The sequence below is a fragment of the Vanellus vanellus genome (assembly GCF_965231255.1).
Source record: "Vanellus vanellus genome assembly, contig: HAP1_SCAFFOLD_1513, whole genome shotgun sequence".
Taxonomy (NCBI): Eukaryota; Metazoa; Chordata; class Aves; order Charadriiformes; family Charadriidae; genus Vanellus; species Vanellus vanellus.
The window spans coordinates 170-16,742 of NW_028128618.1; the positions used below are offsets into that span (position 1 = coordinate 170).

Here is a 16,573-nt window from a genome sequence, read left to right on the forward strand (position 1 = left end):
GGGGGGGTCCCGGACGCCTGGATCCCCTTTTCGGGGGAGAAATAGGGGTCCCCCGACCCCCCGCGTACCCTCCCCCAAAAAACCCACACCCGGAGCCGGAGTTGAAAATGAGTAAAAGTCTTTATTTCCCCCAAAAAGCGAAAATTCCCACCGGTTCCCCTCCCCCCCCCCCCCCCCCCCCCCCCAAATACATGAAAACACCCAAAGAAAAGGAGGGGGGGAAGGAGTGAACGACCCCTCCCCCACCCCGAACCCACCACCAGGGGGTGCCCCATCCCCCCCCCGACCCCCCACCTCATTCCCCCTCCCCTTTTTCTCATTAACATCATTAACTAATGACACCCATAAATTACACCTCACCCCCGACACCCCCAAAACAGGGGGGGCCTCCCCTGCCTGCCCCTCCCCCCCCCCACTTGGGGATCACCCCCAAATTTAGGGGTCACCCCCCAACTTAGGGGGCACCCCCAAATTTAAGTGTCAGCCCCCAATTTGGGGGTCAGCCCCCCAATTTAGGGGTGACACCCCCCCCCCACTTGAAGGTCACCCTTCAAATTAGGGGTAAAGCCCCAATTTAGAGGTCAACCCCAACTTAGGAGTTACCCCCCAATTGGGTGTCACCCCCCCAAATTAGACATCAACCCCCCAACTTGTGGGTCTCTCCCCAACTTGGGGGTCAGCCCCTGTCCTGTCCCGCCCCCCCACTTTGAGGGGGTGACACCAAACTTGGAGGTCGTCACCCAACTTGGGGGTCACCCCTCAACTGAGGTGTCAACCCCCCCCTCCCCCCAAACCTGCGGGCCACTCCTGGGGCTCAGCCCCCCAACTTGAGGGGGTGACAGCTAACTACAGCGTCCCCCCTACCCCCCACAACTTGGGGGTCAGCCCCACGACCGGCTCAGTTGTCCTCGTCGCTGTCGTCGGGGCTGATGGCTGGGCTGGTGAGGCTGTAGGTGGGGGACGTGGGGCTGTAGCCGGGGGACGTGGGGCTGTAGGTGGAACCTTTGGGGCTGGTGGGGCTGTAGGTGGGCGACGTGGGGCTGTACTTGGGGCTGGTGGGGCTGTAGGTGGGGGAGGTGGGGCTGTACTTGGGGCTCGTTGGGGTGTAGACGGGGGAGGTGGGGCTGTAGGTGGGGGAGGTGGGGCTGTACTTGGGGGTGGTGGGGCTGTAGGTGGGCGATGTGGGGCTGTACTTGGGGCTGGTGGGGCTGTACTTGGGGGAGGTGGGGCTGTACTTGGGACTGGTGGGGGTGTACTCGGGGGAGCTGGGGCTGTAGCTGGGGCTGGTGGGGGTGTACTTGGGGGAGGTGGGGCTGTAGCTGGGGCTGCTGGGGCTGTAACTGGGGCTGCTGGGGGTGTAGGTGGGCGACTGCGGGGTGTAGCGGGGGCTGGAGGGGGAGTAACTGGGAGAGGTGGGGCTGTAACTGGGGGAGGTAGGGCTGTAGCTGGGGGAGGTGGGGGCTGTAGTTGGGGGAAGTTGGGGTGGTAGTTGGGGCTGGTGGGGCTGTAACTGGGAGAGGTGGGGCTGTAGCTGGGAGAAGTCGGGGTGTAGTTGGGGCTGGTGGGGCTGTAGTTGGGGCTGGTGGGGCTGTAACTGGGAGAAGTCGGGCTGTAGCTGGGCGAGGTGGGGCTGTAACTGGGCGAAGTTGGGCTGTAACTGGGAGAAGTCGGGCTGTAGCTGGGCGATGTCGGACTGTAGCTGGGCGATGTCGGGCTGTAACTGGGTGATGTCGGGCTGTAGCTGGGCGAGGTTGGGCTGTAACTGGGAGAAGTCGGGCTGTAACTGGGCGAAGTCGGGCTGTAGCTGGGCGATGTCGGGCTGTAGCTGGGAGAAGTCGGGCTGTAACTGGGCGATGTTGGGCTGTAGCTGGGTGACGTCGGGCTGTAGCTGGGTGAGGTGGGGCTGTAGTTGGGTGACGTCGGGCTGTAGCTGGGCGATGTTGGGCTGTAACTGGGCGACGTCGGGCTGTAACTGGGGCTCTGTGGGGTGTAGCCCCCGGGCGATCGCGGCTCGTAGGCAGGTGACGTCGGGCTGTAGCTGGGTGACATGGCGCCGCCTGCAGAGGGGACAGCGGAGTGACAAGGGGTCCCCCAAATGGGGGTTGTAGGGTGTTGGGGGGAGTTTTGGGGGTCTCATAGGGGTGTTGTGGTGGTGTTACGGGGAGTTGTGTGGCATTGTGAGGTGGTGTGGGGGTGTTGTGCAGCGTTGTGGGGCACTGGGGGTGTGTTGCAGAGCGCTTGGGGGTGTTGTAGGAAGTTGCGGGGTGGTTTGGGGGTGTTGTGGGGCATTGGGAGTGTTGTGAGAGCACTGTAGGGTGCTTTTGGGGTGGTGTTGGGTGTTGTGTGGCAGTGGGGGCACACTGTGGGGTGTTATAGCCTGTTGTGGGGGTCTTGTAGGGCATAGTGTGTTGTGGGGTGTTTTGGGGGCATTGGGGTGTTGTGGGACTTTGGGGGGTGTTGTGGGGATGGTTTGGGGGTGTTGTAGGGGTGTTGTGTAGCATCAGGGGGGTGTTGTAGGGTGTTGGGGGGCACATTGTGGGGTGCTGCAGTGTGCTGCGGGGAGTCTGGTAGAGTGGTGTACTGTGTTGTGGGGTGTTTTGGGAGCACTGGGGTGTTGTGGGGCATTGAGGGTGTTGTGAGGGCACTAGGGTCTTTTAGGGGTGTTGTTGGGGGGCATTGGGGGAACCGTGGGGTGCTGTGGGGCGCTGGGGGCAAGTTGGGGTGTTGTAGAGTGGTGTAGGGGGGTTGTGGGGCATTGTGGGGGAGGCATTGGGGTGTCGTGGGGCCTCTTTAGGGCATTGTGGGGAGTTGCGGTTTTTCAGGGGGGGCGTTGTAGGGTGTTTTGGGGTGGTGGTGGCTGTTAATGTGTTCTGGGAGTTTTTTGGGGTGTTGAGGTGGGTTGGGGGGGTTGTAGGGTGCTGTGGCAGTGTCGTGGGGCATTTTGGGGTGTTGTGGGGGTGTTGTCTACTGGCCAACCCAGCCCAAACCCCGACAGGGGGTGTTGAGGGGTTTTGTGGGGTGTGTGGTAGGGTGTTGTCAGGGTGGAGGGTGGTTAGAAGGTGTGTTTGGGGGTGTTGGAGGGTGTTTAGGGGTTGTTTGTGGGTGTTTTGAGATGTTTTGGGATGTTGGAGAGTGTTTCAGGGGGTGTTTTGGTGTGTTTTGAGATGTTTTAGAGTGTTGGAGGGCGCTTCAAGGGCTGTTTTGGGGTGTTCGTGAGTGTTTTGAGATGTATTAGGGTGTTGGAGGGTGTTTCGAGGTATTCGGGGGTTGTTTTCGGTGTTTTGGTGTGTTTTGAGATGTTTTTGGGTGTTGGGGGGTGGTTTGGGGTGTTTGGGAGTTGTTTGTGGGTGTTTTGGTGTATTTTGAGAAGTTTTGGGGTGTTGGAGAGTGTTTTGGGGTGTTGGAGGATGTTTTGGGGTGTTTTGGTGAGTTTTGAGGTGTTTTGGGGTGTTGGAAGGTGTTTCGAAGGGTGTTTGGGAGTTGGTTGTGGGTGTTTTGGTGTGTTTGGTGTGTTTTGGTGAGTTTTGGGGTGTTTGGGAGGTGGTTGTGGGAGTTTTGGGGAGTTGGTTGGGGGTGTTTTGGGGTGTTTGGGAGTTGGTTGTGGGTGTTTTGGGGTGTTTTGGGGTGTTTGGGAGGTGTTTGGGAGTTGGTTGTAGGTGTTTGGGGGTGTTTTGGTGTGTTTTGAGTTGTTTGGGAGTTGGTTGTGGGTGTTTTGGGGTGTTTTGGTGTGTTTTGAGTTGTTTGGGAGTTGGTTGTGGGTGTTTTGGGGTGTTTGGGAGTTGGTTGTGGGTGTTTTGGGGTGTTTTGGGGTGTTTTGAGGTGTTTGGGAATTGTTTGTGGGTGTTTTGGGGTGTTTGGGAGTTGGTTGTGGGTGTTTTGGGGTGTTTTGGTGTGTTTTGAGTTGTTTGGGAGTTGGTTGTGGGTGTTTTGGGGTGTTTGGGAGTTGGTTGTGGGTGTTTTGGGGTGTTTTGGTGTGTTTTGAGTTGTTTGGGAGTTGGTTGTGGGTGTTTTGGGGTGTTTGGGAGTTGGTTGTGGGTGTTTTGGGGTGTTTTGGGGTGTTTTGAGGTGTTGGAAGGTGTTTCGAAGGGTGTTGGGGGGTTGTTTGGGGGTATTTTGGGGACATTTTGGTATGTTTGAGGCTGGTTTTTGAGGGACCGGAGGGGTGTTTTGGGGGGGGAAGCGCGTTTCGGGGAGGTGTGGGGCGCCGTGGGGCCGCCGTGGGGCGCGGTACTCACCGGGGGAGGGGATGTAGGGGCTGGCGGGGCCGGGGGAGCCGGGGGAGCCGGGGGTGGGGGACCAGGCGGGGGAGTAGCCGGGGCTGAAGCCGCTGGCGTCGGAGGCGGCGCTGGGGGAGAACCCGGCGCCCCCCGGGGTCATCCCGCTGCCTGGGGGGGGGGCAAAAAGGGGGAGGGGGGGGGGTCAGACTCACAACTGCCCCCCCAAATTGCCCCAGGGACTCACAACTGCCCTGAAACTGCTCCAAAACTGCCCCTGGGACCCGTCCCCCCCCACAACTGCCCCAAAAGTGCCCCTGGGACACCCCCACCCCACCCCCAAAACTGCCCCGGGGACTCACAACTGCCCTAAAACTGCCCCTGGGACCCCCCCCCCCCCCTCCAAAACTGCCCCAGGGACACACAACTGCCCCCGGGACCCACAGCTGTCCCCTGGGACCCATAACTGCCCCCCCCCCCCCCCCCCCCCCGCCCCCCAAACTGCCCCTGAGACGCCCAACCGCCTCCCCCCATAAACCTGCCCCTGGGATCCCAAATCTCCCCCCCGGACCCCCAATTTGCCCCCCAGTCTGCCCCAGTGACACCCACTCTGCCCCACGGCACCCCCAATTTACCCCCCCCCCCCCGCCATCCCATTAACTCCCATTCTACCCCAAAGTCCGTCCCCCCCCTCCAGCCCTCAGGGACCCCAAATCTGCCCCCAAACGCCCCAATTTGCCCCCCCCCCCCCCCCCCCCCGAGACCCCTAATCTGCCCCATGGCACCCCCCAGCCATCCCATTGACCCCCAATCTACCCCAGAGCCCCCCCAAATCCCCCCCAATCCTCTAACCCCCCCCCCCCCAACAGCCCCAGGGACCCCAAATCTGCCCCCAAACACCCCAATCTGCCCCATGGCACCCCAACCGTCCCACTGATCCCCGTTCTACCCCAGAGCCCCCCTCCACACCCCCCCCCCCCAAATCCCCTAACCCACCCCAAGAGCCCCCCAGGGGCCACCCCCCCAGTCTGTCCCAGTACCCCCAGTACCCACCCACGCTGGGGGACCAGGCCCCATAGGCGGGGGTGGCACCCTGGTTCCACGGGGTCATGGCGGGGGGACATCCCCCCCATGGGGCTGGGCGCCGACCCGAAGAACATTCCGGTGGCTGTGGAGAGAAAGAGGAGGGATGGGGGGGGACCTTAGGGGACCCCAGTGGCCAGGGGGACCCCAACATCTGCATGACCCCCCCAAACCAGGGGGACCCCAAAATTCGGGAGGACCCCAACATCTGGGGCTGGTGGTGGCCACGAGCCCCATAATGACGTTGAGGGTCTTCGTGCCACCACCGTCACGGTGTCCCCTCTCCGTCCCTGTGGGACCCAGGGGTCCGTGTCCTTGGGGGACCCCAGCATCTGGGTGACCCCCCCAAACCATGGAGGACCCCAACATCTGGGTCCTCCCCCTCCTACTGTGGGGGTCCCCAATGTCTGGGGCTGGTGGTGGCCATGACCTCCATGATGACGTTGAGGGTCTTCACGCCACCACCATTATGGTGTCCCCCCCCCCTGTCCCCGTGGGACCCAGAGATGGGATCCCCAAGGACCCGCAACATCTGGGTGACCCCCCCCCAACCAGGGGGAACCCCGAAATTCAGGAGGAACCCCGACATCTGGGGCTGGATGGTGGCCACGAGCCCCACGATGATGTTGAGGGTCTTCCACGCCACCACCATTACAGTGTCCCCCCTCTGTCCCCGTGGGACCCAGAGATGCGGGTCCTTGGGGGATCCCAACATCTGGCTGACCCCCCTCCAACCAGGGGGACCCCGAAATTCAGGAGGAACCCCGACATCTGGGGCTGGATGGTGGCCACGAGCCCCACGATGACCTTGAGGGTCTTCACGCCACCACCATTACGGCGTCCCCCTCTCCGTCCCCATACCTTGGGGGACCCCAACATCTGGCTGACCCCCACCCCTAAACCACGGGGGGGACCCCGAAACGAGGGACTTACGCCCGCCGACGCCGAGCCCCGGGAGGGCGCTGGGGATCTCCATGCCGTGTTTGCACTTCTCGGCGGTCCAGGAGGAGGTCGAAGCAGCCGGTGCCGGCGGGCGCCAACTGCCCCAACATGATGTTCTCCGACACCCCCTTCATGGGGTCGCTCTCCCCGTGCGCCGCCGCCTCCATCAGCACGTCCACCTGCACCCCAAAACCCCAACTTCAGGGGACAACCTCCTCCCCAGCCCCCCACGCCCTCAACCCCAACTTCCGCCACCCCCAAAGCCCTCCGATAACCCCAAAATCCCTCTTCCGTCCCACAAACCCTTCTGACACCCCCAAAAAAACCCCATCCCGTCCCCCCCGAACCCCATTTCCAACACCCCAAATCCCTCCAATACCCCCAAAATTCCTCTTTTATCCCCGAAATTCCTCCAACACCCCCAAATCCCCCTCACAGCCCCCCAAAACCCCTCCAATAACCCCCCAACCCCCCCAAATCCCTCTTCCATCCCACAAACCCTTCTGACAGCCCCAAAAAACCCCGTCCCGCCCCCCGAACCCCATTTCCAACCCCCAAAAATCCCCCTCTCAGCCACCGCCTCCATCAGCACGGCCACCTGCACCCCAAAACCCCAACTTCAGGGGGACAACCTCCTCCCCAGCCCCCCACGCCCTCAACCCCAACTTCCGCCACCCCCAAAGCCCTCCGATAACCCCAAATCCCTCTTCCGTCCCGCAAACCCTTCTGACACCCCCAAAAAACCCCATCCCACCCCCCGAACCCCATTTCCAACACCCCAAATCCCTCCGATACCCCCAAAACTCCTCTTTTATCCCTGAAATTCCTCCAACACCCCCAAATACCCCTCACAGCCCCCCAAAACCCCTCCAATAACACCCAATCCCCCCAAAATCCCTCTACCGTCCCACAAACCCTTCTGACACCCCCAAAAAACCCCATCCCACCCCCCTCGAACCCCATTTCCAACCCCCCCAAATCCCTCCGATACCCCCAAAACTCCTCTTTTATCCCCGAAATTCCTCCAACACCCCCAAATCCCCCTCACAGCCCCCCAAAACCCCTCCAATAACCCCCCAACCCCCCCAAATCCCTCTTCCATCCCACAAACCCTTCTGACGCCCCCAAAAAACCCCGTCCCGTCCCCCCGAACCCCATTTCCAACCCCCCCAAATCCCCCTCTCAGCCACCGCCTCCATCAGCACGTCCACCTGCACCCCAAAACCCCAACTTCAGGGGGACAACCTCCTCCCCAGCCCCCCACGCCCTCAACCCCAACTTCCGCCACCCCCAAAGCCCTCCGATAACCCCAAATCCCTCTTCCATCCCGCAAACCCTTCTGACACCCCCAAAAAACCCCGTCCCACCCCCCTCAAACCCCATTTCTAACCCCCCCAAATCCCTCCGATACCCCCAAAACTCCCCTTCGATCCCCCAAACTCCTCCAACACCCCCAAATACCCCTCACAGCCCCCCAAAACCCCTCCAATACCCCCCACCCCTCCCATCCCACAAACCCTTCTGACACCCCAAAATACCCCATCCCACCCCCCCAAACCCCATTTCCAACCCCCCAAATCCCTCCAATACCCCCAAAACTTCCTTCTATCCCCCAAACTCCTCCAACACCCCCAAATCCCCCTCACAGCCCCCCAAAACCCCTCCAGTAACACCCAATCCCCCACAAATCCCTCTTCCATCCCACAAACCCTTCTGACACCCCCAAAAAACCCCGTCCCACCCCCCTCGAACCCCATTTCCAACCCCCCCAAATCCCTCCGATACCCCCAAAACTCCCCTTCGATCCCCCAAACTCCTCCAACACCCCCAAATACCCCTCCCAGCCCCCCAAAACCCCTCCAATACCCCCCACCCCTCCCATCCCACAAACCCTTCTGACACCCCAAAATACCCCATCCCACCCCCCCAAACCCCATTTCCAACCCCCCAAATCCCTCCAATACCCCCAAAACTCCCCTTCGATCCCCCAAACTCCTCCAACACCCCCAAATACCCCTCCCAGCCCCCCAAAACCCCTCCAATACCCCCCACCCCTCCCCCAAAAGCCCCTTCCATCCCACAAACCCTTCTGACACCCCAAAATACCCCATCCCACCCCCCAAACCCTATTTCCAACCCCCCAAATCCCTCCGATACCCCCAAAACTTCCTTCTATCCCCCAAACTCCTCCAACACCCCCAAATCCCCCTCCCAGTCCCCCAAAACCCCTCCCAGTACCCCCAAACCCCCCTCCCAGTACCCCCAAACCCCCATTTTCAGCCCCCCAAAACCCCTCCAACACACCAAAATCCCCCTTCCAGCCCCCCAAGCCCCTCCAGTACCCCCAAATCCCCCTCTCAGCACCTCAAAACCTCATTTTCCACCCCCCAAACCCCTCCAACACCCTCAAACCCCTCTCCCAGCCCCCCAAGTCCCTCCAGTACCCCCAAATCCCCTTTCCCAGTCCCCCAAACCCCCCCTCCCAACGCCCCCAAACCCCCTTTTTCCACCCCCCCAAACCCCTCCAACACCCTCAAACCCCTCTCCCAACCCCGTTTCCACCTCCCAAGTCCCTCCAACACCCCGAAATCCCCCTCCCAGCCCCCCCAAACCCCTCCAGCCCCTCCATATCCCCCTCCCAGCACCCCCAAAACCCCATTTCCAGCCCCCCAAAGCCCTCCAACACCCCCACACCCCCCCTCTGTCCACCCACCGTCTCCTCGAAGGAGCACTTCATGAGGGGCCCGGTGTCCTGGCGGTTGACGCCGTGGCGGGTGATGGCCATGAGGTGGCCACGGGAGGTCATGGTGTCGCAGAGAAGGGCCAAGTGGCGGTAGTTGACGTAGGAACCGTCGAAGGAGATGACGTGGTAGAGCTCCCGCTCCAGCGCCTTCCGCACCGCCTCGATCCCCAGCACCTGCGGGACAGGAGGACAACCACGGCTGGTGGGGACCCGGGTGTCCAGGAACCCCACCACCCATGGACCCAGGTGTCCAGGAACCCCACCACACAGTTGTCCCTGAACCCCAGAGACCCAGATGTCCATCAAACCCCACCACCCCAAGGACCCAGGTCTTCTGGAATCCCACCAGCACAGGGATCTAGGTGTCTCGAGCACCCATGGACCCAGATGTCCAGGAACCCCACCACCCAGGTGCCCCCAAACCCCAGAGACCCAGGTGTCCATCAAACCCCACCACCCAAGGACCCAAGTGTCCAGGAACCCCACCACCCAGCTATCTGGGAATCTTGGGGACCCCAAGTGTCCATCACACCCCACCACTGCAAAGACCCAGATGTTCTGGAACCCCACCAGCACAGGAATCCACACGTCTCGAGCACCCATGGACCCAGATGTCCATCAAACCCCCCCAAGGCCCCAGGTGTCCGGGCACCCCCCAACTCACGGTGAAGATCTCCACGATGTCGTTGGAGGTGGTGCGGACGGGGTCCACGTCCTTCTCGCTCAACACCCGCATGAGGCTGACGCCGTCTGTCTCCAGGATCCACTCCTGGAGGGCCTTGAACTCCCCATCCTCAGTGATGATGATCTTCTTCTTGTTGTCCGTCTGCGGTAGGTGCATGTACACCTTGGGTGGAGGGAGGAAGGGAAGAAGGGGTTAGTGGCACCCATGGGTGCTCCTCGGGTGGCCGGGGGGACACCCCGGTCAGTCTCAGACCTTCAAATGCATCTACCAGTATCACCGTGAGCACCCTGAGCCTCCTGAACGTGCTCATGGAAAACATCACGTGCTCCTCCAGATCCACCAGGAACCCCGGCACCCACATGAGGACCCATGGGTGCTACCTGGGGGACACCCCGCGCAGCCATGGACCTCCTTAGCTGCCTACAGGTGTCATTGTGCACGTCCTTCATCTAAAGGTCACCACAGAGAACTTCCAAGTGCTCCTCAAGACCCACCAGGAGCTCCGACACACACAGGAGCACCCATGGGTGCTACCTGGGGGACACCCCACGCAGCCATGGACCTCCTTAGCTGCCTACAGGTGTCACTGTGCACGTCCTTCATCTAAAGGTCACCACAGAGAACTTCCAAGTGCTCCTCAAGACCCACCAGGACTCCCGGCACCTCCCTGAGCACCCACGGGTGCCCCCGCCGTCCCCCCACCTTGCTGATCTGCTCGATGCCCTGCAGCGTCATGTCCGTCAACATGTTGGACTCGATGCAGCGCAAGAAGACGTCGTCATCCATCTTGTCCACCACCTCCTCCTCCTGGGGACATCAAAGGGGACAGGGGGAGGTGACACCCAGCCCGCGTGGTGTCCCCGCCACCCCCCACCCACGGGTGCCCCCGGCCCTGTCCCCACCTCCTGCATCTTGTTCTCGTCGCTGTTCATGATGCGGATGCGCAGCACCAACTTCTCCGCGTTGTCATCGTTGAAGATGCAGTTGAGGTCGTCCCCAAAACCTGGAGGAAGAGAGGACACGGGGTTGACACCCCAGTCACCTGGTCGGCCACCCAAAGGCCCTCCATGATCACTCAGGACCCCGCCACAAAGGTCACCATGGAGCGTGGTGGGTCTCCCAGGACCCCCAAGTCTTCCCTAGGGCCCCCAAAGGTCCCTAAAGTCCCCCTAGATGCCCTCAAAGCTCACCCAGGTCTCCCCAAAGTCCCCCCAGATGCTCTCCACGTTCACCCGAGGCCCTCCAAAGGCCCTCCCGGACCCCCAACTCTTCCCCATTGCCTTCAGTGCTCACCCAGGTCCCCCCAAAGGTCTTCCAGATGCTCTCAAGGCTCACCCAGGACCTCCGACTCTTCCCTAGTGCTCTCCATACTCACCAAGGACACCCCAAAAGCTCCCCAGATGCCCTCAAGGCTCACCCAGGACCCCCCAAAGACTCCCAGATGCTCTCCACGCTCACCCAGGACCCCCCTAAGTCCCTTCAGATGCCCTCAAAGCTTACCCAGGACCCGCCAAAGTCCCCCCAGATGCTCTCCACGCCCACCCAAGACCCTCCAAAGGCCCTCCACGACCCCCAAGTCTTCCCTAGCGCCTTCAATGCTCACCCAGGTGCCCCCAAAGGTCCTCCAGATGCCCTCAAGGCTCACCCAGGACCCCCCCAAAGACAACCCCCCCCCCCCCCAGAGTGTGCCCCACGGACTCACCGGCATTGATCTTCTCGGCGATCTGCTCCATGGTGAGCTTGCGGTCGGTCATGTGCTTGCGGTCAAGCTCGACGCGGAGCAGCCAAGGCGAGATGCGGCTGACATCAAAGTCGGGCATCTCGTAGTAGACGTTGACCCATTCCTGGTCCTCAGCCACCACCGTGCTCTGAGGGTTGGGGTCGTAGTAGATGGCGGTGTTGGCCGTCACCTTGCGCAGAGTGGTGTGCTCCAGGCGGCACAAGATGTCCTGGAGGGGTGACACGGTGTCAGCGCGGGGACGGCACGGGGATGCGGGAGGTGGCAACGGGGACGGCGGGACGGAGGATGCGGTGGGACGGCAGGGGGATGCAGGGATGGAGAACGTCGGGATGGAGAACATGGGAGATGGTACGGGGATTCAGGGATGGAGGACACGGGAGATGACATGGGGATCCAAGGACGGAGAACATGGGAATGGCATGAGGACATGGGAGATGACATGGGGACTCGGGGATGGAGGATACGAGGATGACATGGAGGACATGGGAGGCAACATGGGGATCCAACGAAGGAGAACATGGGGATGTGGGAGATATCATGGGAACCACCACAGGGGCCAGGAGATCATGAAGCCATGGGTCCACCACAGAGCTGAGTGGACAGAGGGGACACAAAGCCATGGGGCCACCACAAAGCCATGGGGCCACCACAAAGCCATGGGGCCACCACAAAGCCATGGGGCCACCACAAGACTGCATGGACATGGCAGGAACACAAAGCCATGGGGCCACCACAGGGCCACCGTGGGAGGATGAAGCCATGGGGCCACCACAGGGCCACCGTGGGAGGATGAAGCCATGGGGCCACCACAGGGCCACCGTGGGAGGATGAAGCCATGGGGCCGCCCCAAGGCCACCGTGGGAGGATGAAGCCATGGGGCCGCCCCAGGGCCACCGTGGGAGGATGAAGCCATGGGGCCGCCCCAGAACTGTGTGGACACCACGAGACCATCACGGGGCCACCCCAGCCCAGGACCCCCACCCAACTCAAGACAGGGAAAGCACAGGACCCACGTTCCTGCTGCTCCTCCCCCTCCACCACCTCCCACCTCCCCCTCCCCACAGCCTCCCCCCATCCCCACGGTGGCCCCACCTTGGCCCGTTCGGCATCACGGGCGCTCTGACCCAGCAGGAAAACGGTGAGCGACGGCGTTTTGGGCTTCTTGGAGATGTTGATGAGTTCCTTGAGACGGGGGACACCCAAGGTGACGTTCTTGGCCGAGACTCCGGCGTAGTGGAAGGTGTTGAGGGTCATCTGGGTGGCGGGTTCACCCAGCGACTGGGCCGCCAGCGCCCCCACCATCTCCCCGGGGTGCGCCTGGGGGGGGACACAGACACAAGGTGTCAGGAGGGACCCCAAAACCATCCCGCAGCTGCACCCAAAGCCCTCCTAGATGTGGCTTCAAGAATGGGTTCCAGATCTGCACTCCAAATTGGCCCAAATCCCCATTAAAGAATTACCCAAATCTGGTCCTAAACCCTCAGATCTGTCACCACACCACCCCCACCACCACCACCCCCCCCCGCCCCACATCTCCCCAGGGGGCAGCTGGGGGGACACAGGGTGTCCCCAAACCCAGCCCGGGTCCAGACCCAAAGCCCTCCTAGATGTGGCTTCAAGAATCTCATGAATCTAGACTCAAAATTGCCCCCTAACTGCCCCCCAAAGCCCCTAAATTTCATCTCCAGACCCCAGGATCTCAACCCAAACCCCCAGAGCCCCCCAAAACCCCCAGAGCCCCCCAAAACCCCCAGATCTGACCCCAAAACCCCCAGATCTGACCCCAAAACCCCCAGATCTGACCCCAAAACCCCCAGATCTGACCCCAAAACCCCCAGATCTGACCCCAAAACCCCAAAGCCCTCCAAAACCTCCAGATCTGACCCCTAAATCCCAGGATCTGACTCCCAGAGCCCCCCAAAACCCTCAGATCTGACCCCAAAACCCCAGAGCCCTCCAAAACCTCCAGATCTGACCCCTAAATCCCAGGATCTGACCCCCAGAGCCCCCCAAAACCCTCAGATCTGACCCCTAAATTCCGGGATCTGACCCCAAAACCCCAGAGCCCTCCAAAACCTCCAGAACTGACCCCTAAATCCCAGGATCTGATCCCCAGAGGCCCCCAAAACCCCCAAATCTGACCCCTAAACCCCTGAATCTCACCCCAAAACCCCAGAGCCCTCCAAAACCTCCAGATCTGACCCCTAAATCCCAGGATCTGACCCCCAGAGGCCCCCAAAACCCCCGGATCTCACCCCCAAACCCCCGGATCTCACCCCCAAACCCCCGGATCTCACCCCCAAACCCCCGGATCTCACCCCCAAACCCCACTCACGATGGCCTGGTTGAACTTGGACTCGATCTCCCCCAGCAGCCAGTCGAAGGCCTCCCCGCTGAGGCGGAACTCCTCCACCATGCGGCGGCTGCAGAGGGTGGAGCGGAGGTGGATGTTGAAGAGGAGAGTGGCGTTCTCCTGCGCCTGACGGCTCAGCGGGTCGTCCCCGTTGACGATCACCAGTTTGCGGCTCAGCTCCTTCACCCCTTGATGGCAATAACGGGGTGTTGGGGGGAGGACAGATGGTTCAGGGGGGTCCCCAAGCCCCACAACACCTTCCCAGCGTTCCTCAAGTCATCCCAAAGCCTTTCTGGGGTTCCTCAAGTCTCCCAACATCATCCCAGATGTCCTGCATGTCCCTCAGCATCTTCCAAAGAGCTGTTGAGGTCCTCCAAGTCCCCCAGCACCTTCCTGGGGGTCCCTCAAGTCCCCTGGGACCTTCCCTGGGGGTCCCTCAAGTCCCCTGGGACCTTCCCTGGGGGGACCCCAAGACCCTCAGCACCTTCCTGGGCATTGTTGGGGTCCTCCAAGTCCCCCAACGCCTTCCTAGGGGTCCCCCAAGTCCTCCCAGAGACTTTCTGGGGTTCCTCAAGTCCCCCAACACCTTCCCAGAGGTCCTGTGTGTCCCTCAGCATCTTCCAAAGAGCTGTTGAGGTATTCCAAGTCCCCCAGCACCTTCCTGGGGGTCCTCCAAGTCCCCTGGGACCTTCCTTGGGGGGTCCCCAAGACCCTCAGCACTTTCCTGGGGGTCCTCCAAGTCCCTGGGACCTTCCTGGGCACCGTGAACGGTCCTGAAAGCCCCCTAAGACCTTCTTAAGGGGTCACAGAGGTCCCTGGATCCCCCGGAACCCCCCTGGGGATGTCGGGGTCCCCCCCAATCTCCCCCCAACACATGGGACCCCTTCGATTTGGGGAAGGGTCCCCCCAACTTACCCTCCACCACCTTGACGGGGTGCAGGTCGGAGGGGAGGCGGGAGTTGATGTGGAAAATCTTCTGAGCGTTCCAGATCATGCGCAGGAGGTTACAGGGGAGCACGACCTTGGGGGGAGGTGGGGAAACAGGGGGTCAGCACCCCGAAAAGGGGCATCAGGACCCCAAAATGGGGGGTCAACACCCCAAAACGGGGCCACAGTGGTACATATGCCCTAAAAAGTCTGGGCTAGCCCCCAAAAATAGGGGTCTTGGGGGTCTGCACCTCCAAAGCAGGGGTACGGGGATTCCATGCCCTAAAATGGGAGGTCAGCACCCCCAAATTAGGCACCAGGACCCCAAAATTTGGGCTGCCGTAAGTGAACATACACCAAGAAGGGAGATTTGGGGTTGGTTGCCCCACATTTGGGCCATGGAGAGGGCCAGCACCCCAAAAAGGGGAGCTGGGGGGGGAGGGCAGCACCCCAAAATGGGTACCTGTAAGCAAAGGGGGTCATGGCTTCCTGCTACACCCCAAAAAGGGGCCAGGATGGGGGGGAAGCACCCCAAAATGCCACCTATGGGGCAAAGGGAGGGGGTCAGAGCTTCCTCCTACACCCCAAAAGAGGGGCAACGACCCAACGACCCCTCAAAAAAAGGGGTGGTGGGACCACCAGGGACATCCCCAGCGGTGGTTGGGAGCCCAGGAAAAGGGGGATGAGGTTGTGGGGTGTCATGTGTGGGCCCCCCACCCCCCAGAGGATCACCTTGCTGTCCCCGGTGGGGAAGATGACCCGTAGGACCTCGCGGTCCTCCCGCATCTTCTCGAACTCGCGCTCCAGCTCGTTCTGGATGTGGGCGTTGGAGAGGATGTCCTTCACCAGCTCCTCCTGCAGCGTCCGCCGCAGCGCCCGCTCGTTGGTGTAGTCGAACTTGAACCTGGAGGGGTGGGACACAACGGGGGGGGGGGGGTTGGTGGCAGAAGGGGGACAAGGCCACCAGGGATAGAGCACGGATGGGGACAACACGCTTGTTGGGAAGGGGAGAAGCAGCTTGGGGACATCAACATGGGTTCAAAGTTGGGCAGGAGGAGCTTGGGGATACCTAAATGTGACCCATGTTGAGGAAGAGCAGCTTGGGGACACCAACATGGAGGCCCATGTTGGGCATGAGCAGCTTGGGGACACCCAAATGTGACCCACATTGAGGAAGAGCAGCTTGAGGACACCAACTTTGGAGACATGCAGCTTGGGGACATCAACATGGGCTCCAAGATGGGCAGGAACAGCTTGAGGACACCAAAACATGCCCAAATTTTGGGAGGAGCAGCGTGGGGACACCAAAACGGAGCCCACGTTGGGGAGAAGCAGCTTGGGGACACCAAAACGGAGCCTACGTTGGGGAGGAGCAGCTTGGGGACACCAATGTGGACACCAATTTGTTGAAGAACAGTTTGGGGACCCGAAAATGCTCCCCAGTTTAGGCAGGAGCATCTTGGGGACATCAAAATGGGTCCAGCTCTGGGGAGAAGCATCTCGAGGACCCCAAAATGTGCCCCAATTTGGGGAAAAGCAGCTTGAGGGACCCCAAGATGGGTCCAACTCTTGGAAGGAGCAACTCAAGGAGCCCAAAAGGGGCTCGGCTCCAGGGCAGATGGCTTCTGGTCCCCCTAGAAGTCCATCCCACCCCAAAAACCCACATGTGGGTGGCCCCTCACTTCTTCTCGAAGGCCTTGTTGGAGGGTTTGAGGGTGGCCAAGTTCTGGAACTCGACGCTCTCGCCCGCCAGCCCGTCCTCTCCGTAGCGCAGTTGAACCACCTGGTTGATGGAGTTCCGGACAGTGGCATCATACTTCACCATCACCGATTCCATCGATTTGATCAGACGCCGTTGGATGTACCCTGCGAGGGGGATGAGGGG

The 16,573-nt window shown here is 61.2% G+C and overlaps 1 protein-coding gene across 1 annotated transcript in view; it reads right to left on the bottom strand.

The window, feature by feature from the left end:
- Positions 1 to 324: 324 nt before the first annotated feature.
- The window catches only part of LOC309684133 (DNA-directed RNA polymerase II subunit RPB1-like), a 35,734-nt gene continuing 19,485 nt past the window's right edge, over positions 325 to 16,573 (bottom strand). The window contains 18 exon segments of the mRNA XM_082500089.1: positions 325 to 1,459; positions 1,461 to 1,484; positions 1,486 to 2,057; positions 4,236 to 4,381; positions 5,264 to 5,331; positions 5,333 to 5,382; positions 6,231 to 6,294; positions 6,296 to 6,418; positions 8,953 to 9,156; positions 9,647 to 9,829; positions 10,370 to 10,474; positions 10,570 to 10,670; positions 11,370 to 11,616; positions 12,501 to 12,725; positions 13,744 to 13,949; positions 14,677 to 14,782; positions 15,421 to 15,592; positions 16,371 to 16,554. Coding sequence (XP_082356215.1) covers positions 899 to 1,459; positions 1,461 to 1,484; positions 1,486 to 2,057; positions 4,236 to 4,381; positions 5,264 to 5,331; positions 5,333 to 5,382; positions 6,231 to 6,294; positions 6,296 to 6,418; positions 8,953 to 9,156; positions 9,647 to 9,829; positions 10,370 to 10,474; positions 10,570 to 10,670; positions 11,370 to 11,616; positions 12,501 to 12,725; positions 13,744 to 13,949; positions 14,677 to 14,782; positions 15,421 to 15,592; positions 16,371 to 16,554 — 3,341 coding nt within the window. The 3' untranslated portion in view covers positions 325 to 898.